Source organism: Onychostoma macrolepis, chromosome 07 (assembly GCF_012432095.1).
Source record: "Onychostoma macrolepis isolate SWU-2019 chromosome 07, ASM1243209v1, whole genome shotgun sequence".
NCBI classification, from domain to species: Eukaryota; Metazoa; Chordata; class Actinopteri; order Cypriniformes; family Cyprinidae; genus Onychostoma; species Onychostoma macrolepis.
This window is the reverse complement of record NC_081161.1, coordinates 3,825,802-3,850,143: the sequence shown is the minus strand read 5'-3', so window position 1 is coordinate 3,850,143 and position 24,342 is coordinate 3,825,802. Positions and strand designations below refer to the sequence as shown.

Below are 24,342 nucleotides of genomic sequence, written 5' to 3'. Positions count from 1 at the left end.
TAATATCTTTTACCAGTAAATTAACCCCTTTGAATATACACAATTTAAGTAATATTACAAGCTAAATAGACCACAAAAGGTTAGTTCACCCAAAAAATAAAGTGGCATGTTCGCATTTACCACAGTAAATACTTTTGACTTATCCTTCAGTGTGTAAAAATATAGTAAATGTTTTATCAAAGTACTATAAATGACATATTTCGGACACCAGCTCATACGGAAACAAGTTCAGTTTTTATTGCCAGGATCCCTCAGGTTCACAATACTTGATCAATCCCTATTAGTTAAAAGAAACAAGTACAGCTCCAGTGATCACCATACCATTTCTTTGTATGTTTTGACTGCACGGCATATTCCTGTTGGTCCAGTCATAATTCTTTCCGGATATCATAGACCAGTGTGCATAGTGTGTGGTTTGCCATACACCTACATTTTTAGTTTCATGTGACAATACTTGTTTATAAAAGTGCCTGCTTGTGATTCTGTTTTGGGAGCTGATCATATATGGGATTGGTAGATAGATATACTGCTATTTATTGGCAGATTTGGCAATTTAGAACAGTGATTGACATAACTACTAATAGGGACTAAGCTTAATCTGTAAATCTGTCCTCGGGCATGACATGGCTAGCAACATGACATAAAAAAGAGCAACACATCTAAGAATGATCGCTAACAAAGTGGAAAATGCACATTCTTAGGAGTGGTTTGGATTGTTTGTAAAAGGCTTTTAAATGTCTGCAAATGCCACAGTTGCAGTGGAACAACGCGAAATTTGGCACTACAACAATCCACTTGCATTTTTCCAAGTTTATCTGCATGATTTGCATTGCTTGATTTCCTGGAGTGGCTGTGGCTTTGTTCCAGTGAAAGCAGGCCGTACTTTAAAAGACCTTACAGATGTTTCAGGGCATAATATAAGCATCACATTTAAAACAAAAGGACCAACATTTTGTAAACAACAGTAAAACTGAATTGCAACACATAAATCAAACAGTAAAGCATTACCATATGATGAAAAGCATTTATGGCTTCATAAAACACCATACCATAAAAAAGACAGGGATTAGTTTGACATTTACAAACCTGTCCCTTTAAAATACATTTAATCACAAACGTGTTTGAAAGTAATTCAGTCTAAATGCATTTGTTTTTTTGTTTAGTTTTTTTTTTTTTTTTTTTTTTTTGCAGATGAAGCGTCCTGACCCAATACATAACGCAAGTTATTTTTAACTGGAAACCACTTGGGTCGCCACAGCAGTCCAAGAGTTAACATTTCAGTATCGACCAAAAGGTAATTTCACAATACAGCTTTAACAATAAAAAAATAATGATAAAACTGTTAAGAACATGAAAAGATGGAATGTCACACATAATTTCAAAGCAGCCACGATTGAGTTCCTTTCCAGTGTAATTTCAGCAGTTTTCCACTACGGAAAATCTCTTAACGATTGATATTATTCCAGTAAAACAAAATATGACCTGCTATCATGTCATGCCTTAATATTCTTACAATTTAAAATAACATCAATTAAAAAAAAAAAAAAACATTCATTGGCTCACAAATTTGCATCCCTTCCAGTTCAAATATACATATCTAGCAATAACATCCACATTTTCAAGATTAATAAGTTATTACATTTTTATAAATACATACACAGATACAGAAGGTGGCTTAGAAATTGCTTGTCACACTTGCGTGCTTTCACAGCCTCCAACCATCTAAAAGACTATGTCGCACACAGATGAACAGGAAATAGTTTTTACATTGCTCTTTTGCTATGTAAATCTCACAAAATGCATCAACGATTGCATCAGTGTACTTCCTGTCTCTCTGCATTCATCAAATTCAACAAATTCTCCACTAATGGCAACAACTAAACTCCAGTTCCATCTGGATACAGATTTACACACATCAGAGGGAAGTAACACATATTTTGGCTCTACACTTCTTCACAGAGAGGAATAAAGATATAGATTTATAATTTTATCGTAATACATCATAATCTGCTGGTACCAGGTTATCACAGTGACTCTAAAATAAAAAACATTTGAAGGGGAGAAGACATGTATGATGTACAGTAATGCTGAAGGATGGTTATGTAACATTTTGTTTCCCTTTGCGGTGGTGCCGTGCGTTTCGTTTTTGTTCGAGTGTGTGCAGGCAAGAGTCCAGTCACATTATCAGTGCACCTTTAGGTGAGGTAAAGAGTGATATTCGGGTGCAATATGGAAAATAAAAGACAAAATAGCAGTTTTATAAATATGTGCTGTCTCACAGTTCAGCATAAAGCACTCTAGGCAATTTGTGTGAGAACAAAGTAGAACTGGTCTGGCTGCAATCTTTATAAATAGAAATGCTCTATTTTAAGTCATGCTTTCCTTAGTAACTTAACACTAAGAATTGTTTTCTTCTCAAATCAAGAGCCCTACTTCATCTTCAAGCAGGCGTCTGCAAGGCTCATTCAGATTCAGTGGGATCAGGCATAAGGCTTCATACCAAAAAAAAAGAGAAAGAAATTTCAAAGATCACGTCTGACAATTTGTCCCATTACTAACATCCAAATGGATAGTTCTACAACTGTGAAAAGGCATGAAATGAGCATTTTGTCTCTGATAGGTGTCATAAAATACACAAAGTCCAGTGTATTATTCCAGTGCTGAAATCTGATGCCTGAATTCTGAATTCAAGTAGCTATTTAAAGCAGGAATTAATTTTCACCTCAAATTGTCAGTGCTAAAATAAGAAACATTCCAGGTTCAAAGCCAATTACCATGTTGTACCCTTGTGAAAAAGTCATACACTTTTAAAAAGTTTTGTTTTTACTTATTACAGAAATAATATACTTTAAAAGAATAAACTTAAGTGTGAACTGAATGTATTGTTTTCAGACACTTAGCATGTTGATTGCAATTAAACAAAAATGTATTAGTAATAGTTTAAATTTATATTAAATGCAATTTATAATTGATGCAATTGCAATTCATTTATATTAAATGGAAAAAGCTCTTTAGAGTGCCTTTTTGACCCACTTAAGTAGCATTTCTTTTCATGTAATTTCATAAATGTCTTGTCTTTGGAATATGGTTAAAATGTACTGTTGAATGCACTGATGAGCATTTACGCTAAACTAAAATATAATTTCTATTGAAACTTGTAGGTCATGTATTTAAATGTATTTGTAATTTAGTACACTTAAAATGTATTAACTTTAAATGCGATATTGAATAACACACTAAAGTTAAAATTATAATCAAGTACTTAACATGTGCTTTAGTATGTTAGTCAACACATCAAAATAAGTTCTTTAAAACACAACAAAGGATTATTGAAACTTATTTAAAATGTACTTTAAAAACTTTTTAAAAGTGTACTTAAGAAACGTAGCCATGAAAGTGTTTCTCTTTAATTACACTTACATTAAATGGCCTTTTATTTCATATCTTATCTGCAAGTACCATTTTTTAAAAATGTAGTACAAGTGCACATTCAACACAATTAAGCACACTTCTTTTTCACAAGGGTAGTCACAAACAAAAAATTTACTAGTTCACCAAAATGCATGCATTTTATGATTTTCATTGTTGGTTTGCATTGCTCTTGATGTTTTGCTAGCATATTCACTCTAAAGATAAACAAGAAGCCTTTTACGCATTGCCAACAGAGAAAAGGCTAGAACGGGCTCTACCTATTTCTGATACTGTGATGGTTAATAGAGGGTTACAATCACACTGACATGTTAATAATTTTCCTCTAGTATATACACTGAAGGTCATAGTCTGAAGCCACCTATTTCAACACAAATAAGGTGAATGTATTGCTCGGTATCTGGACACGATCGTTTGTTTGTGTTCACTATGTAGTAATCTGATGAAAAATATTTAAAGATAATATGATTTTGAACATTTTATGTCACTAAATGTTTTCCAAAGTCGAATCTGATGGTTGCAAATAATGACTTTTGGACAGTCAGATGTTTTTGAACAACATTAGCCAATGATTGAGATCAGATCTTGCACCAAAGGCTATCATTGTTAACAAGCTGTCACAGTGATGGGACTACTTAAATCTAGCCCTGAAAACCTTTTAGGGTGCAACAGAGATGTTAATTAAAGTATAATTTGAGTAAGAATGTACGTAAGCCGGCCAGTTTGTTTTCGTGCACTTTTATAGTAAGGCTTATCGATGGTCTTGTCACTTAAGAGACTTTTTTAGGGATTTGCTAACATTTTCATTGGCCTTTTCATGCGTCTTCTGATCTTTCTTGCTGCCATGGTTTGGCCTTCGATGCTAGCAGGGTTTGTTGACTTTGCAGAGCAGTTCGGTGACTTTAATGAGCCGTGCCACGGTGCTTTGGGACTCCTCCTGCAACCGCTGGTTGTTCTGCCTGAGACTTTGCACCTCTGCTTGCAGCATTGCCTTGTCCTCTTTCTCCTGTGGGAGGCATGCAAACATAATGACTTTCAGGGTCGAGCGTTCTCACTCTATATTGGCAGGACACATCCACGCCACATGAGGGGTTGCTATGTCTGAATATGTCAGTGGAATGACACACAGATGAAGAAGACAATGGCTGAAGCTGGGGAAAGGATGGCTTGCTTGACTTGCACATACAACAAAATATGCCACATTATTACATGCTGCAAAGCAAACACTGATCCTTTGATCACTTGCTACACAAAAAACATATATAACTGCATGCATTTTTTATATGCAGTATTGCATGTATATACAGTGTTTGGTGTCTGTAATATTATTAAATATTTTTGAAAGAAGTTGGATCAAACTGGATTTATTGGATCAAAATTAAAAAACGGTAATATTGTGAAATATTATTACAATTTAAAATAACCGTTTTCTATGTAGGCCTAAATATATTTTAAAATGCTGAATTTTGGGAAAAATAATAATAAAAAAATTATAAATACATCTTACTGACCCAAAACTTTTTGATATAATTGATTGGCATTTCACCAATAGCAATACATTAAATATCAATATAATTTAACAAATTTCACTTGGAATGCATATCTAGTAATTACTTGGACAGCTTAAATTTCCATTTCTTGTGTGGAAAAAGTTAGTACACCCCTACATCTTAAGTGCCTTAAACTACAATCAAATCCAACAAATAATAATAAGTGAAAATTAGAAAATCACTAAACAGGATGGCCATGCTTTATATGAACCTTATTATACTGCTCTGGGCCGAGTTTCCCGATAACGATTGATCTTAGCGCTTAAGAGCGTTTTCTACGAGTCATTTTACAAACGTTCGTTATTGTTTCACGTGTGTTTCCCAAAAATGCACTTAACACTGAACAAAAAAAAAAAAATGAATAAAAGAAGTAATATTAAGAAATATGCTTCAAAGACTGGGAAAAATAGGGATAAACTCAAAAAAGTGTGTCAATGGCTTGCTGACGTGCACGAAAACCAGCCATGTATTAGACAGGGAAATAACGTCTCACATATTATATACAATAATATGTATTATTATATATTAATGTTAAATATATAACTATTATATTATTTTAGCCTATATTATATTATATTATATTATAGCATATCCGAGCTGTCTGGACTTAGGTCCAGACGCAGCATTAGGTTAACATTTCAATAAATGAGCGTGTACTACAAATACGAGCCATTCTATAAATTGACATTTCAGCACTTGACAAACAGATAGCGACTCCTAAGTAGCACTTAAAGCATGGCTACGTGCGATTGTCATTTAATTTAGATGTGTATTTGCTATTTTGTTTTCAGCCCTTTTTAATTATTTAATTGCATTACATATATATATATACACGAGTAATAAAGTTTAAGTTTTGATGCTTTTGGCAAACAGACCGTAATATTAAGATCAGTCGTACGATCGTTTTACGAACTTCTTAGGCTTACGATGTTTTGGGAAACACAGCCCTGGTTTGTTCATAAACCCTAAACAAATAGCACAAACAAAAGAAAAATCTAAATATACTTTTGATTAATTGAATGCAATCATAAAAAAAATGTGCATAATGGAGGACTAACAGACAGGTTATTTCTGCCAAGTGTATGCAAGATCGCCTACAAAACTGAAGGGGGGTACTTATTTTTCCACAGTAGACTTTTTGAATACATTTCTGTATATTGTAGATTGAAGAAGCAAATTAGTAGCTTTTATTAGTTATATTAGTAAATCAGGACCTGCATGCAAATTAGTTCTTGATTGCAGCAAAAAGAAAAAAAAAGTCCAAATGTGGCATCAGACATGCATCAGTGATAAGAGCATTCATAAAGCATTGGGCATTCTTGAAAAGAAAAAATACATGCATTTTTAATAATGTTCATGCATCCTAAATGATATTAAAGCATAAAAAAACACTGAAAGAGCAATGATGCCTCTAAACATGGTAGTAATTCATGGTAGACTGTTATCTGTGCATGTATAATAATCATATTTTATAAGGCCACACTTTTCTCTCAAGGTGACCGAAGTCTTCAGTAGACTATGATTTACCTAGATGAGTGTGCCGGATAACTGTGGGACATTATGCAGTCAACCATGCTCACCCTCACTTTCCCTTCCTGACCTTATGCGGATAATGGGATCAAACAAAAGAGAACTGAGACCCTGGATCAGCTATAATATTCATCCTGACTCAGGGACCTTAAAGCTATAATATAACATAAGTGTACATGCACTTCAGTCATACAGTTTTGAGTTGGTGTTAATGGTCTGCAGTAATTCTATAATGTTTGTATGTGTGTATATTCACACATACACTATGACACACCTACTCTGTGTGCTGACCAGCCAATCACAATTAACCTCAAATCTTCCAAATATCCATTGTAGCGAATGAGCAATAACAACAAAACTACAACACTAAAGAAATTTAGCTCCCATAAGCATGGAAATTATTTTGAAAAGTTTATGAAATGTTCTTTGTGTCGGGATAATTCACCATTTAAAGGAATGTTCAGGTTCAATAGAAGTTAGGCTTGGCAGAATCTTTCACAACTTTCTGGCAAAATTAAAAGCAAATTATGCCAAAAATGCTGTCTTGTTTCGAATCCGGAGCAGTAATCATAATAATAATAATTAATATTAAATAATGAATAGTTAACGTTCTACTTTAAATCATTAGATTTTTATTATATTCCATTTTGCCCATTTTGTGTTGTTGTAAAATAGGAAATAGCAAAAAAATAAATAAAATAAAAATCACATAACCCCCTAAATTAGAATAAGATTATGTTTTCCATTCCCTAATAAATGATTAGGTTACACTTTGTCTTAAGGTGTCCTTGTTATGGTGTAATTATATATTTAAGTACTGAGTAAAATTAATTAACAACATGCGTAGGGTTAGGATTAGGGTTTGATTAAGGTTAGTTGCACGTAATTATACATAATTTACTGCGATTACTACAGTAAGTACATGTAATGTGTAACAAGGACACTAAAATATTAGTACAACATATTCCAACTTAACACTGTATCTTAAAACTGGGCTATTTCAAACCAAGAAACTGAAGGTTGAGCCATTTATCTAAATGAACAAATCCCTGTTAATGAAGAGTGTCACATAAAAATATGTGGTAACACTTTACAATAAGGGCCCATTAGTTAAGGTTAGTTAATGCATAAATAGCATCACCTCTTTCACATCCTTCAAGGAATAGTTCACTTTAAAATGACAGTTTGTTGAAAGTTTACTCACCCTCAGGCCATCCAAGATGTAGATGAGTTTGTTTCTTCATCAGATTTGGAGAAACGTAGCATTGCATCACTTGCACAGCATTGGATGCTCTGTAGTGAATGGGTGCCGTCAGAATGAGAGACCACACAGCTGATAAAAGTAATCTACAAGTAATCCACACCACTCCAGTCCATCAGTTAAAATTCATTGAATTGATTCAAATCCATAATTTAGACATTTTAACTTAAAACCATCGCTTCCAGCTAAAATAAGTCCATAATCCATAATGATGCTTCCTCCAGTGAAAAAGTCCATCCCCTGTTGTCCTCTTACATCAAAATCCACTCACATATTAGTTTAGAGCTGTTTAGGACTGTTTTTCTTGTAAACGGTGTCTGTGCATATTCCTCTCCTGATTCAGACCGTACGTTTTCCCTGAAGAAAGCAATTTTATGGATCGAGTACTCGTATTTTAGCCAAAGTTGAAATTTTTAAAATGTCTAAATTATGGATTTTTTCTTACAAACACGCAGCTTTTGGCTTCTCAAGATGCTATCTGATGGACTGGAGTGGTGTGGATTACTTGTGAATTACTGTGATGTTTTTATCAGCTGTTTGGACTCTCATTCTGACGGCACCCATTCACTGCAGAGCATCCATTGCTGAGCAAGTGATGGAATACTACATTTCTCTAAATCTGATGAAGAAACAAACTCCTCTACATCTTGGATGACCTGAGGGAGAGGACATTTTCAGCAAATGTTCATTTTTGGGTGAACTATTTCTTTAATTTTGTTGTTAATCAAGTGAGAACTGTCACACATGTTGTTGTTTTTTGTTACTGATTGAGTAAAAATCTCATGCTCTACTTGCCTTAACTGCCATTGGTGGGTTAGTGTTGAGAGTGAGCATGGCTGCCCATTGTCCCTCCAGCAATCTTCTCATCTCCTCTGTTCACCCTGCTCAATGACAAGACAGGTTTCTTTTGCTTGTCCCGCCCTACCTCTACAGTCCCTCTGTTTGATTGGCTCTGTGAAGTAGCAGTGGCTCTTTGAAGTAGCGAAGAGGGCAAGGACTGGACAGGGCAGATATACAGACAAGGATGGGTGGATGTATTGAATGGGAGATATTTGAAGGGGTTACAGTGTGGGAAGTGTGTTGCGACAGAGAGAGCTGTGATGTGACAAACCCACAGAGGACAAAGTACCTTTTGGAGGTCGTCCTGCAGTCGCTTCAGCATGGCCTCTAACTGGGACACTTTCTCCTCAAGGTGACCAGGCGAGTCACTGTGAAGGGAGGGAGGGAGAGAAAGAAGAACACGAAAAAACTAAATGATGTCCAGTCAAGCTTTTGGATTAATTCTGATTTTTTTTGTGTGCTTTTGAAAGAAGTCTCTTCTGCTCACAAAGACTGAATTTATTTGATCAAAATTACAGTAAAAATTGTAATATTGTGAAATATTATTCCAATTTAAAGGTGCCATAGAATGCATTGATACAATATTTTAAATTGTTCTCTGATATCTACATAGGTATGTGGCTTAGGTAAGGGCAACAATTATCCAGAAACGGTTTTACATGTGCATTTACAACCCTAGGATTTCTCCCTAGAATGAAATGGTCTGTTATTGGCTTATTTGGAAGGGTCATGAATAATAATGTTGAGCTCTGCTCTGATTGGCTGTTTCACAGTGCAAAAACAAAACATTTTTAATTATTCTAAACTTTTGACCGGTAGTGTATTATTATATGATATATATTTTCTAAAAATACCCCTGTGCCTGATTTGGCCACTGTTTGAACATTTAGACTTCAAAGTTGTTCCTAAAGTTATTATTTTTCAAATATTTTGAGCAATTTTCTTCTTCCCAAGTTCCAAAGTTAAAGCAAGAAAGTGGTGTATTAAAGTCTGCACTCAGAAAATGCAGTACAAAATACTGTGAAATAGTATAACAATTGAATTATATTGTAAAATGTAATTTATTCCTGTGATCAAAGCTGTATTTTCAGCATGTTTCTTAAAAGCTGCCAGAATTAAATTAAAAGGAACATTTGCTAAGCGCCTTGCCTCATGTTTTGAGTACTGAATAATCTAATGTCAAAGAGTTCATGGTGCTGTGAGTCAGCCTCACCTGTCCTTCATATCTTTAAACTTGGTGTCTGTCTGACCTAGCAGGCTTTCTGGGGACGCTTGTGATCCATCTCCCGACGTCCGGTCTGAAACCCAGCAGGAAACGACATTGTTAATATTCCATCTTGTCACAGAAAAGTTACCAGACCAGCTCTTTTCAGAAAACAAACTACACTGACTCACTCCAACTCACACATGTTCAAACACATTTCATCCACTGAAAATTGCCATTTCTCACCTTCTCGAGACAAAGCTTCCAGAATGTTACGACAGGCGTTGGCCAGATCAGAAATCGACTGCCACTCTTCCTCAGACGAATCTGTCGTCTCTGAAAGAACTGAAATCAACAAAAATATATTGTAAAAGGGCTTTGTGGAGTATTTAGATTTATTCTTTAGTCAACATTGACCCAGAGAAGCAACTGATGATTTTGAATGATTGGAGTACGTTTTACATACTATTGACACATGTTTTGCATACTACATACCAGTCTTTATACTTCAAAAATTCATGTTTAAATCAATGTGTTACATGTTGTTTCTTTATAATTAATTGTGAAATTTACTAGCAATTTCTTAGTTAAAAGTGTTTCTACACCTTTTTTTTTTTTTTTTTGCGTAGACAGTCAAATTTACAACTGTTTGGAGTTTAGTGGAATTCTCTATTCATCTGTCATGTTAAGACTGAAATTATCGTTCTGTGCATAAACAAATATGGACATTTTTGGATCACTAGATTCGTTTATGGTTTATGACCTTCTCTGTTCTCTATTACATTAATTCCCAATGGATGTGAAGTTATTGCATCTTTTTTAATCCTCGTGAGGGTCTCTGGTTACAAAGCAGACCAATCACAGCTGTTGTGGTCTGTGTAGATGCAACATGAGTTACACTGGAGAGATGAACGGCACAGGATACACTTTAACCACTGCAACTTTGCAGAGCTTACAGCATGAATCTGACGCAGAAGTGTAAATAGGCCTTTAGTCTGTTTTTAAATCTGAATATAGTTTTAAAAGTTATTCAAAAACTATTAATAAACTTTTTTTTTATTTTTACGTTTATATGTATGTCTAAGGCATGATGCAGGATGTATGATGTACGATGACTTATTACGGAAATAATAGTTTAAAAGAGTGAAATGTATTGTTTTCTGACACTTAATTTCATGTTAAGTGCTTTTTGATCCACTTAAGTAGGACTTAAGCACATCTTTATATGTAAAATTACTTCTATTGTCTTTGAAATATGGTTAAAGTACTGCTGAATGTACTGACAAGCATTTAAAATATACTTTAAATGTCATGTCTACTGAAACATGTCATGTATTTAAATATATTTGTAATGATGAGTTTGCAATTTTGTACATTTCAAATATATTCACTTTAAATGCATCACTGAAAAATACTATAGTTAAAGTTGTCATCAAGTACTTTACATGTGCTTTAGTATGTTAGTCAGCACCTTAAAATAAGTGTACTCTTTTTTTAATTATTTAAAATGTACTTTAAGGAAAAATTTAATTGTACATGATTAGAAAGTGCACTGTTTAAAAGTATACTTAAGTGTGTTTATAGACATGAAAGTGTCTCTCTTTTTGAGTCAAGAATAAAAGTGGCCTTTTGTTCTATTTTATTAATATTATATAATCTGAAAGTACAGTTTTTAAAAAATATAATTAGGATTTTAAGTAAAGACAACTGCTTTTTCACAATGATGAACAAGCATTATTCAGAGCTGAAATACATTTAAAAATATAGTGTTAATATAATTGCTAACTGCGGCCAAGGGGAGATGCATTAGGGAGTTTATGAGTGTTATTACAGTATCTCACAAAAGTGAGTACACCCCTCACATTTCAGCAAAAGTTTTAGTATATCTCACAAATGAAACTTGGATATATTTTAGACTAGTCAATGTGCAGCTTGTATAGCAGTGCAAATTTACTGTCCTCTAAATAAAACTCAACATATAGTCATTATTGTCCAAATAACTGGCAACAAAAATGAGTAAACCCTAAGTGAACATGTCAAAACTGTGTCCCAAGTGTCAATATTTTGTAGGGGCATCATTGTTATCTAGCACTGCCTTAATCCTCCTGGGCATGGAATTCACCAGAGTCCTGTTCTGAGTGAAACCCATCTTGGAAAACCTCTGTATGACACTGACCACTGTACTGTAACTCAGTTTCAGGGTGTTACCGAACTTATAGCCTAGACCATCTTTGTGGAGAGCAAAAATTAAATTCTCAAATCCTCAGAGAGTTCTTTGCCATGAGGTGCCATGTTGAACATCCAGTGGTCAGTACGAGATAATTGTACTCAAAGCACCAAATTATAACTCCTCTAAAACAAGATACACAAATTTTTATGGTCCTGTCAAGCAGACACAAACATGAACATGATGAATAGGACATGTGGCTTTGTATGGTTAAACGACGTATAGCTGTTTTCACGTAGGGTGTACTCATTTTTGTTGCCAGCTTTTTTGACAATAATGGCTGTATCAGAGGACAGTAAATATTTTACTGCCATACAAGTTGCACATTGACTACTCTAAAATATATCCAAGTTTCATTTCTATAGTATTGTCCCTTGAAAAGATATACTAAAATAATTGCCGAAATGTGAGGGGTGTACTCACTTTTGTGAGATACTGTATGTGCCTTATTTTGAAGATGATAATGATAACATGATGATGCTCTTGTATTTGTTACGTCTGGTCCAATTTTCAATAGCAAGACTAGTGTTAGCAAGTAATTAGGAGAGAAAGACAACGTGACCTGAAGTTGTTAAAGTGCCCCTATTATGGGTTATGAAAGGTTCATATTTTGGTTTTGGGAGTCCCCAACAACAGGTTGACATGCATGCAAGGTCAAAAAACACTTTAATTTTCTTATAATATGCATTTATTTTTACCTTATTTGCTCAACGACTCCCAAACGATTCGCTCAATGATTCATTTTTCCAAACCCCTCCTTTGCGTGACACTAATCCGCGGTGATTGGTCCGATTGGCCTCATTTTCATTTAAAGCAGGGAGCAGTGCTGCTTTGTGTACAGCCATTACCGGGGAAACAGCTATTTTTAACGCTCCAAAAGTGGTACCTAGTGGCAACAAGTGAGCCGGCAATATGCTAATGTTTCATGTTGACGTCAACATGAAACGGCTTAAGATTAATAATAATAATAATAATAATAAGTTTAATTTGTATAGCACCTTTCCCAAGCTCAAGGACACTTCACAATGACAAAACAATATAAGCAATCAGTACATACACAGATGGACAGTAGACATTTGCCACGTCTAGGACATGCGGTTGCAGTTGCAAACCATAGTAATAATACAGATAATCAAATACAGCAAACAATCAGATACAGCATTAAACCATAACAGTTTAAGAGGAAACATAGGACCGATAGTATTGGTTGAACAAATACGTTTTGAGTTTGGACTTAAATTCGTGCAGTGTGGTACAGTGTGGACCGGAGACACAGGGACAATGAATTCCAAAATTTAGGAGCCATAACAGAGAAAGATCTCCCTCCCATAGATGAAAGGCGAGATCTTGGAACACAAAGAAGTTCCCCTCCAGATGATCGAAGTAGACGAGAAGGAGTATATGGAGAAAGTAGGTCAGAGAGATAAGTACGTGCAAGACCGTGAAGTGACTTAAAGGTAAGCAGAAGAATTTTATAAATGATACGAGAAGACACGGGTAGCCAGTGGAGGTTAAAAAGAATAGGAGTGATATGAGCCGTGATATAAGATATTTAGATTAGTTTTAAAAACGACTCGTTTCAATGATTCAGGTTCGACTCTTTCTTTAGAGAGACAATAACTTTATACACGGTGCACTTTCAGATTTAAAACTTTGTAGGATGTTTTCATTCACTTAGAGCGTTGTGATCATATTTATATGTGAATATAACATTAACTGCAGTTAGGCTTGGTTTTTGAATTGAACAAAGTAAAAGATAGTTCATACTGACAGTCAGATTTTGTTGAGTATTTACACAAGCACATCCATTTGCATTTTAAAGGAGGGCCTGGAGAGATGTAACCACTCAACAATCAAGGGGCAGAGGCACAGAACAGATGGCCCAGAGACAGTGTCTTGATTTGAGGCCGTTTAATACCCTTATCCCAACCAGCCCTAGCCTAGCCCCCATCTGTCCAAGCTTTACACTCATTTGAAAATGTCAGTGCCATTCAGGCCATGATTCGTATCTTTTAAAGCTTGCTGAATTTGCTTATGGAGGGGAGGTTGGTCGTAGATCAGCTTATTTTTAAACAGGCAGCATTTACACCACAAGGGCTCAGAAACAAAAGAGACTGAATGCAGGAGTAAGGGAAAATGAAACCTCCCAGAGGAAGAGGAGGAATGGAGCCTCCATGTAGCAAAAGGCAAAATAATATAAGGGAGGATGAGGTGATGAACAGAGCAAAATACTAACAGATAAGTGATATAACTAAATACAATATATCATGATATCTCATATCAAGTTATATATAATCTATCTATCTATCTATCTATCTATCTATCTATCTATCTATCTATCTATCTATCTATCTATCTATCCATCTATCCATCCATCCATCCAAATAGGGGAGAGATGGCATTATCAATAGTAAGTGAAAAGCTGTCGGATTTTGCCAAATTTGGTTAAGAACCAGGCTTTGATTTCATCTAAACATTCCAAAAGGGAAGGAGAAAGAAGAGTAGAGGCTTGGAGGACAAATAGAGCTGGGTATCATCTGCATTGCAATGGAATTTAATACCAAATTTCCTAAAAATATGACCAAGGGGTAATAGGTAGATAATAAATAAAAGAGGGTCCAAGACAGAGCCTTGAGGAACACCAGTAGTAACATGATGAGGAATATGATCTAAATGTATCTTTCTATGTGTATCTGTAAAACATTCAATGATAATAAATATTTAAAATATGTAAAATATTCAAGGAATGTTTTCTACATTTGTGTTAGTTAAAACAAGGAAGAAAGACAACCGATCATTAAAATGTTCATTAAACTAAAGTAATCAACAAACCAATATAATAATACACAGACGTAAATACTGTAGCATTATTTACTTTCTTTCTATTTAAAAGGGACGTAAAATTAACACTTTCCCCCTTTATATATTACTAAAACATTTTAATACATCCAAAATACCACACTAGAATTTCTGTGAACATTTTTAGTAATGGAAGAATCACAGAAAGAGCAATTTCTTTTAAAAAATGTTTTAAATTATTTCATTCAGTATGAACTGATTTATAGAAATGTACCAGCAGCATTTTAAGGATGGAATGTACTACATGCACTACAAACAAAACACAACTTTTGCCCCAATTTGCATTCTGGATGAGTCAACACGAGTTGCTGAATAGTATATTAGTTTTGTTGTGTGTTTTGTCATTTTTTATTCATTTATTTTTTTTAATGTGTCTACATATTGTCTATTAATCTTTATTTCAGTTTTAGTTTTAGTTAATTTAAATCAAATTAAAGTAAATGAAAATGAGAAACATTTATTATTGTTGATAAGTTCCTCTGTAACCATGTGTATGATCTGTAAAATCTGGTCAGATTTGCACACATTCCAGCCTTTAGATTAAATGAAAGAACTCCTGCTGCTTTTCAATTAATTACAGAGTTAAACCTCTCATGGTTTAATATATCTAAAGATCCCATCTGTACTTGTGGAAACTGCACTTATAGATTACCAATGAAGCTAAAATAAAGCTTCATATGTTTTGAAGCCACACAGTGATTGTAGATGTACCTATATGAATGATTATTTAATAACCCACTGCAAATAATGGCCTGCTGTAGTAACAGGGGTGTGAACTTATAACATTAACTACATGAGTCATTTAAAAATAATAAATTTAACCTGTAATGTTACTGTGGTAACATTAAGAAACACTTACTCTTAGTGATAGAGTTATGGAGGCTCAGAGCTCTGGAGTTTCTTTCTGCACTTTCCATGCAGGAGGATCTCAAGGTCACATCACTGACCGACGGCTGCTCTTCAGGCCCCTGATCACACACAAACTAGACAGAGAGGAGGAACGAAACCATCAGTGAGTAGAAGTGGCGGTATGACCAAAATATCATGGTAAATGTATGTAACAATGCAGTTATTTTTGCTTGAAATTAAACCTCAAAGTTATGGTACTGTCATATGTATGTAGTAATTATGCATACAATGTAATACAGAGAATTAAATGCTACAAATGAAAGGTTATTTCAAATGAATCAATAAAACATTTCCTGCATTTTCTTGTTGTAACTCATACTTTCTCTTTTGCCTTACTGAGTATCATTCATTCATTCATTCATTCATTCATGCATTCATTCAAATTTTATTTCATGGATGCAAACCAAAAGGTTAAAATAATGTATACCTAATGATAAGTTTGGCATCAATAAAAAACAGTTTAGAGTTAAAAAAATAAAGTCTCAAATCAATCAATCAATCAATCATATAAATAAATACATATTTCCTCTATTTTCTCATCATATTCATCTTACTTTCTCTTTTGTCCCACTGAGTACAAAAGTACTGAGTAATTTAATTTTATTTAATGGATTCAAACCAAAAACCTATATATATATATATATATATATATATATATATACAGTATATATATTTAAATGATACGTCTGGTATCATTAAAAGACAGCTTTTATACAAGACAACTTTTAAAAGATTCAAAACAATCAAACAAACATTTCCTTCATTTTCTTTTCACATATCATATATTATCATACTTTCTCTTTTGTCCCACTAAGTACATTGAGTATTTATTTATTTATTAACTTGAATATTATTTGATGGGTGCAAACCAAAAGTTTATTTATTCTTTTAATTTACTCTTAATTACTGAAAAGGCTTTATGCTGAGTTAAAAACAAAAGTCAACTAACTAAAAAAATAAATCAACAAATAATTTTTACTCAATGCACTCAGAAGATAAAGTATGATGAATATGAACAGATAAAACGCAGGAAATAGAGGGAGTGAGAGAAAGTGATTTTATGAGGGGAAGAAGGGAAAGGATGAAGTGGGAGGAACAGAAGGGAAGGAAAGAGAGAGAGAGAGAGTGGGAGACGGATCTGAGAGGTTAAAACCCTTCTGAAAACACAGCAATGACTTTCCAAATACAGAGAGTTACACAAGCGGATCCATCAGATGCCCTCTGTGTGGGAGACAGATACTGAACACAACAGCAGCACATCATGCCATGATTCAGGTGCTTCAATGCATTGTGCTCTTCTGTAAGTGTTCGTGTCCTTAGTATTGTTTCTAAGTAAGCTGGACAATTAGACGTGTAACGATTCACTTGTTTTCACCATGCATCGATTACAAATGCAATTGCGTTAATCTTTAAACATGGATTTCAGAATCGTGAATCATTTGTTTTGGTCGAGAATCTATTTTAAATGCTAAAATATGAATGAACTGTGATCTTGGTAAGTATCATTCAATATTTTAAAATATGTAAATGCTAAATTCAGGGTTCCCACGGTCATGGAAAAAGTAGGGAATTTTAATTATAATGATTTTCAGACTGAGAAATCTCATTGGAAAAAAATTCAATGTCTAAAAAAAGGAAAAATATATATATGGAATACTTTCCTAAGTGTTCTTGGCTCTAAAATGTTTTATTATGGTTTATTGATATTTTAAATTAGTTTTTAAGATTTTCAGTTTCAATTTAATTTTAGTTAATTGGATGTGTTTTTCTTAAATATGTATATATAGTTTTTTTTTTTAGTTTTTTTAAAATACATTTTTAGTTTTAGTTTATTCATTTTTATTTAGTTTTAGTTATTTTAGTACTTAAACTAAATGAAAATGAGAAATGTTGCCTTGGCAACTAGCTGAAAAAAAATACATTTAAGTTTTTAAATATTTTATTTCAGTTAAATTTTATTTTAAAAGTAATTTTTAATGTTTATGGTTTTAGTTTTAGTTAACTATAATAATTTTGGTTCAAAATGACTTTCATTCATTGTTTAGCTTTTAAAATCAATTCTTGACTGAAACTTTATTTCCAGACCAAGAAATCTCTTTTCTTTTTAAATGAATGGAATATGGAATAAATTCAGAATATTTTATAAGACTAATTAGTTGTCATTTTAGTATAGCCATTTAGATTTAATTTTGAAGTATAGTCACTTAATAATTTTGTTGTTTTTGTTTTGTTTTAGCTCTAAAATATTTTAGCAACACATTGCATTCGTTACATTTCCAAGCACATGGGTTTACTTTCAAGTTGCTTGGTGAAAACATTCTTGTCTTTTTCTTACCTAAGAAATATTAAGAGAAGCATTTACATAACCTATCAATTCATTTGAAAAAAATACAGAATAAAAACAACTGAACTCGAATTGAATCTCATTGTGAATTGCATCGAATTTAATTATTCTGAACTTGAAAAAAGATCATTCCAGAATCAAATCGAAAACCTAAAAAAAATGGGTTTGTTCCTATAAAGTAATGTATGTGTGAGAAGGAAGACGTTGACAACTCCTGGGCCACTATGAGATTCATTGTTTCTGTGCCTACTGTGATCACATGATCAATTCTCGCTTCTCATGACAATCAGTGCATTCAATAGGCTGTTTCTCCCATCAGCTGTAAAACAATGTAGTGTCTTAATGAAAAGAGAGCAGTGTGTGCATTAGATACCTGTTCCTCTTGCTCCAGAGGCACTTTGGGTTTGACTGCCAGTATGAGGTCAGGGGTCTCGTCCCGAAGCTCTCCAGGGTTTTCATAAATGTGCCTGTTTGCTTTCAGCCCCACGTTATCATATACATGCCTGACAGACAAACACATTCATAGAGGAGAAACATCAGTTAAACAGAATAAATAAAAGGTAGAACAGAATAAAAAAAAACATTTTACAGCATCCAAAATACTACTTTACACTTCACTACTATAAAAAGTATCTTTTTAAATTAAATTAAATATTTGTGTTGTCTATTGTCATCATAAATATGAACGCTTTCCAATTAAAGGGGTCATACATATTCTTGGTTACTTTAATTAGAGTACTTATTACTGCAATAATAGACTTAAAAGAATATATCAACTGAATGTAATGTTTTCAGGCACTGCATGTTAACTGTATTTAAATAAAAATGTATTATATGCAATAATATATTAAATGCCATTAGATGAAATTTAAAGTGCTTTTTTGACTCATTCAGGTAGGACTTAAGTACATCTTTATATGTAATTTTATAAATACTTCTATTGTCTTTGAAATATGGTTAAAGTACTGCTGAATGTACTGACAAGCATTTATGATAACCTATACTTTAATGTTATTTCTACTGAAACTTGCATGTCATGGATTTAAATATATTTGTAATTACACATTTGAAATAATTAAATTGAAATGTATTACATTTAAAATGTACTAACATTAAAATATAATATCCAATAACACACTACAGTTAAAAATATAATCAAGTACTTTACATGTGCTTTAGTATGTTAGTCAGCACATCAAAAGTACTTCTTTATAGAATAATAAAAGATTATTAAGACAATGGATTTCAAATGTATTTGAACTAAAACAACAAAAACTTAACTTTAAATGTGTCATTATTACAAAGTGCACTTCTTTAAAAAAAGTTAAGAAACAGTATAGTCAGTGCTTATTGTTAACAAAAACTAAAACGATCAAAAATCAATATTCGTTAAAATAGAAGAAAATATACTGTAGATATTAGATGTAAACTTAAATGTAAAATTAACTTTAAAAATGTAGTAGTTTAAGTAATGAAACTTTAAAAAATAAATAGTAGTTTTAATAATTTTAGAGTAAACTAAAAAATTGAAACGTTGCCGTCGCAGTTAAATGAAATAAAATCAGTTGAAGTACTAAAATTAACTAAACGAAAAAAATTAAAGATAAATATTATAAAAAATAGTAAAATTGACAAAAGCACATTGCAAAACATGCCAACTGAAAATACCCAATTCAAAACATTAATAAAACTATAATAAATAATACTAAAACAACACTGTTGCAAAAAGGTCATTTTAGAAGCCTGATTTAATCTGTTTAAGCAGTACACCGTTTTTGAGTGAAATGAGATCTGTATACCCTTCAATGATGTCCTGATACGGAGGATGTCCTTCCAGCGAGTAGCTCCGTGTGAGAGAGACGGGGGTGACTTCAGGGCTCTGGCTCTTCATGCTGTCCTGCAGGGAAGTCGCCCGTAAGAGAGGCAGGCTGGGTGGAGAGAGGAGCGAATCTGTTTCCATGGGCTCCAGGAATCCCATCTGCTCCTCCTGTATCTCCTGCTTTGGAGTTTCCTTGTCTGGTGTCTTATTTTCAATCTCTTTCTTCTCCTCTTTCTCCCCTCCGCCGCCATCAACCTCAGTTTCTTCATCGTCATCCAGAACCCAGGCCTCGCCTGACTGTCCCTCTCCAGATTTGCTCTCTGCGTCCTGGATGGCCTTCTGGTAAAGCTCAGAGAAACTCCTGAACTCAGACAAACACAAGAACAACGGGAAAAGAAAGTGATGAACAACAAAGTTTCAGCTCATTTATTTCAGCGCATTCATTTCACTGTTAGTCATGGATGAAGAGATCAATGCTGCTATTTTGGTTTTCTTTTTTGAAGCATATTATATAATCAAAGACTTACATAAAGCATGTTGAATAAGTCGCTGTATACAGGATTTGAAAAAAATGCCATTTTAAGCCATGATCTCGGTGTGTGTGTGTGTGTTGGATGGATCAATAAGCATTATGAGAGTTGAATGACATCTGAGCAGCTGGTGAAACACTGACTAAAACATGTTCATGTCAATAGAATGAGGTCTGTCCTTCATTCATTTGCTCCCTCCTCCTCTCTATCCATCTGTTTTGCTCCCTAGGGAGCATAGATAAAAATATACAATACAAATGCATATGCATATGTACAAATAGATAATCGGATAATAGATAATAAGATATTAGGTAGACAATAGGTAATTAGAAAATAGATCATTCATAAGGCAGTATAATAATTGTGGCAGATGAGTAATGTATTGGACAGATATGACAAAAAGTGGCTTTAAAAGTCAATGTATTGTCAGTCCACAGCAATTGCAATCAAGTTAGTCAGCCTAATTATTTTCATTACTTAAATTAAACTTAATTTTAAAGTTTTTGGAATTAAACTGCTCAAAAGTGACAGTAAAGACATTTATAACGCAACAAAAAAGATTCTATTTCAAATAAATGCTGTTGTTATAACTTTCCATTCATCAGAGAATCCTTGGTGGAAAAAAAAAAATGTTTCCACAAAAATTTGAAACAGCAAAAACGGTTTTCAACATTGACAATAATAAGAACAATTATTAATAATTGAGCACCAATAATAATTGATAATAATTAAGCAGCAAATCAGCATATTAGCATGAAGGATCATGTGACACTGAAGACTGGAGTAATGATGCTGAAAATTCAGATTTGATCACAGAAATAAATTCTTATTGATATTATACTGTATATTTACATAGAACACAGTTCTTTTAAATTGCAAACATATTTCACAAAATTACTGTTTTTACTGTATTGTTATCAGATACATGCAGCCTAGGTATATGTAATCTTGTTTCCACCATGGGATAAAAATTAAAAAGGTAATTGCAATGCAAGAAAAAAAAAAAAAAAAAAGTCTAAATTATGAGATAAAATGTCACATTACCATTTATTTTTTTCACGAAAAAAAAAAAAGAAAAAACAGAATGATGAGGTGTAAACTGAGAATTCTGAGAAAAAAAAAATCTGAATTCTGAGTTTTTATATTTAACCTTTTTTTAATTCTGGAAATGATAAAATATAAATTATTCTGGCTTTCATATTGGGAAGCAAAAAGACTTCTTTCAAAAAATAAACTTTAAACTTTTGAGCGGTGGTTTTTAAAGGGATACACATTACATTTACCATCATTAATTACATTATCAACAGCACTCCACTCACTGCTTACTAGTTTTAACTCGTCTGCCCACTTTTCTCTAAAAATCATGGCAGTGTATGCATTCTTCACGTCATCCCCCCATTTTATCCACTTCCTCTGACACACAGATAACCCGTCACCTCTATTACCTGCGTGGTTTTCCGTTCTCGTCTGGGGGAATGACTGTGATGTGGATCTTTTGAGCCATGCGGAGGAGTCGGCTTCGCTCTTCCAGGCTGAGGTGCACCAGGACCTGCCCACAGAGACGAACCACACGAGCCCCCAGCTGCAGCCCGCCGCTCTCTGCGTATCCGAACCGCTGGAGCTCCGTTACAAAGCCTTCCTCGCTCATCAGGAAGCCCGGCTGGCCGACACCGTCCCGCAGGGGAGTAACCTCACGCGCCTCACAGCCTCGCGTCACCAGCTGCGGGGAAGTACAGAAGCATCATGTTAAAACGGCACACAGCACATTATAAAGAGCTCCAAGTCTTAACCCTGTAAAGCTGGACATATGAAATAATAAACTATTAGACACAACATTTTTTTTTTTTGTAAGTATCATATTTGATATATCAGGTTTTATAGCTTATATAGACTGATATAGTGAGAAAATGGAGGAAAAAAAACAGCTCAGTTTTCTTCAGAGACTCAAAAATATGCAATTTGGTGCAGATGCTGATATTTGTATGGACAAAAGGTTGATGCAATTCTATATAACTGAGATAACAGTATAGCACATACTTGCATAAAATGATATAAATACTATTATATTAATTATTATATAAATATTACTATTGTATCACATCATTGCTCTTTTGTTGATTTTGACTGCTTCCATTGTCTTCATTTGTATGTCGCTTTGGATAAAAGCATCTGCTAAATGACTAAATGTAAATCTAAATCTAAATATCAGACGTCACCCTATATCTCCAGCAATAGTTTTTTAAAGATGGTATTTAAATGCTTAGTTTGATGATCCAAACATACAGTCAAACCAAACTTTATTCAGACTCCTTTTTCGCTATAGTTTAGAAAATGGTAATAAAATATGACAAGAACTCAGAGGTAAACTGTGTCAGAATAAATCTTGATAATGCCATCCTTCTGTCAGCCTGCCTCACAAATGAATTAGGTTGAATAGCTGTCAGCTGTTAAATTTAAGTACACAGTTAGATAATACAAATTTAGGTCAACCAGTTACCAAGCAATGCTTAATTTTGTTCAGTCTGTGGTGTAAAAAGGTTGCATTAGCAATTAAATAAAAAACACTTCAGCAAAACATGGTCAGGTCAAAGTGTTGGTCCCAAATTGTTTTTTTTGTTTTTTTTAATTTTACCGGTAGTCCTCTGTGTGAAGAGTTTTTGGGTATAATATGTCACAGTTTACTTTATTTTGCTATCCTCACTTACATAAATGAACTATAGTGTCCTGCAAAAAATAAAAACAATTATATCTGGTGTCTGAATAATTTTTGGTTTGACTGAATAATGCAATGCAATACAATGATGATTGAGAGATGAACAAATAACCGGTACCTTTAGGGGTACAACAGCTTCTTGTTTTTTATATATTTGATTTTACATACTTGAATGGCGGCTGAGACTGTGCTTTCAGGACCATGGACAGATCTCATACTAGAATTGTCGGTTTAAAGTAATTCAATAGCCAACAACTTTCATAAACCAGTACATAACAGGTTTCTATTGCTGCAAGATAAACCTGGATGGTGGAAAAGGCTCTGCCATTCTGGGGAGGGATGGACTATCTTTCCACACTTTAGATTGGACACAAATTTTCAAATGGAATTGCACGATATAATGTCGTCTTATGAAACGAAATGATCGGTCTGCACAAAAAAATGTACATTATTTACAACATTATTACCTGTAATCCACAGCCTCAGGCAAACGTCAAATTCCGATTCTTTTCAGCGAACTGGTTCTTTCGGACAGTTTGCTTCATTTAACTTGTTCAAATAACTGATTCACTAGTTTATGTATGTAAACATGCAATGATGTAACACATATGTAATTATATTATTAAACCACCTAATAATGATGTGAAACATGGATGTTTTACATGTCTAAATCATATAAAGTGAGCAAACTAGTCTTCATCAGCTCACCTTTTTACATAAACATTGAGAAACCATAAAAACCTTCATTTGGCTCAAGAGCTTGGTTCATGCATCAGTTCTTCGGTCCGAGTCGAACTGTTTACTCAGTTCAGTGAGTGTTGGAGGAACTGAAGCGCTGAATCAGTTCATTCATCAGAGGATCATATATACGCCAGTATTTTGGCTCATTTTGAGTCGCAGTGACTGTCAGGCATCCGCAAGTGAGTTTTGGATTGAGTAACTTGTAGATCTGTGCTGCTCAAGCCATGATCTGTTTCAGACACTTCAGTCTGATTTGGTGAACTTGTTCAACTAGCTCACCAAAAGAACCGGTCCAGGAACCGAACATCACTCCAGCCCGTTTGCTTAAGCGTATGGATTACAGGTAATAATGTTGCAAATAATGTTCAGTTTTTTGCACGGACTGA

The 24,342-nt window shown here is 33.8% G+C and overlaps 1 protein-coding gene across 4 annotated transcripts in view; it reads right to left on the bottom strand.

Moving 5' to 3' along the window:
- Nucleotides 1–215: 215 nt before the first annotated feature.
- zmp:0000001168 (signal-induced proliferation-associated 1-like protein 2) overlaps nucleotides 216–24,342 on the bottom strand; it is a 62,114-nt gene continuing 37,987 nt past the window's right edge. For 2 of the 4 annotated variants that reach the window (XM_058781768.1, XM_058781769.1), the window contains 9 exons: nucleotides 21,948–22,222; nucleotides 19,953–20,333; nucleotides 18,527–18,656; nucleotides 15,760–15,883; nucleotides 10,061–10,159; nucleotides 9,824–9,908; nucleotides 8,900–8,978; nucleotides 8,566–8,767; nucleotides 4,297–4,435 (listed from right to left, as the gene is read on the bottom strand). In XM_058781768.1, coding sequence (XP_058637751.1) covers nucleotides 8,585–8,767; nucleotides 8,900–8,978; nucleotides 9,824–9,908; nucleotides 10,061–10,159; nucleotides 15,760–15,883; nucleotides 18,527–18,656; nucleotides 19,953–20,333; nucleotides 21,948–22,222 — 1,356 coding nt within the window. In that variant the 3' untranslated portion in view covers nucleotides 4,297–4,435; nucleotides 8,566–8,584. Of the gene's footprint in view, nucleotides 4,436–8,565; nucleotides 8,768–8,899; nucleotides 8,979–9,823; nucleotides 9,909–10,060; nucleotides 10,160–15,759; nucleotides 15,884–18,526; nucleotides 18,657–19,952; nucleotides 20,334–21,947; nucleotides 22,223–24,342 lie in introns of all 4 variants that reach the window. The other 2 variants (XR_009271994.1, XM_058781770.1) reach the window with 2 other exon arrangements.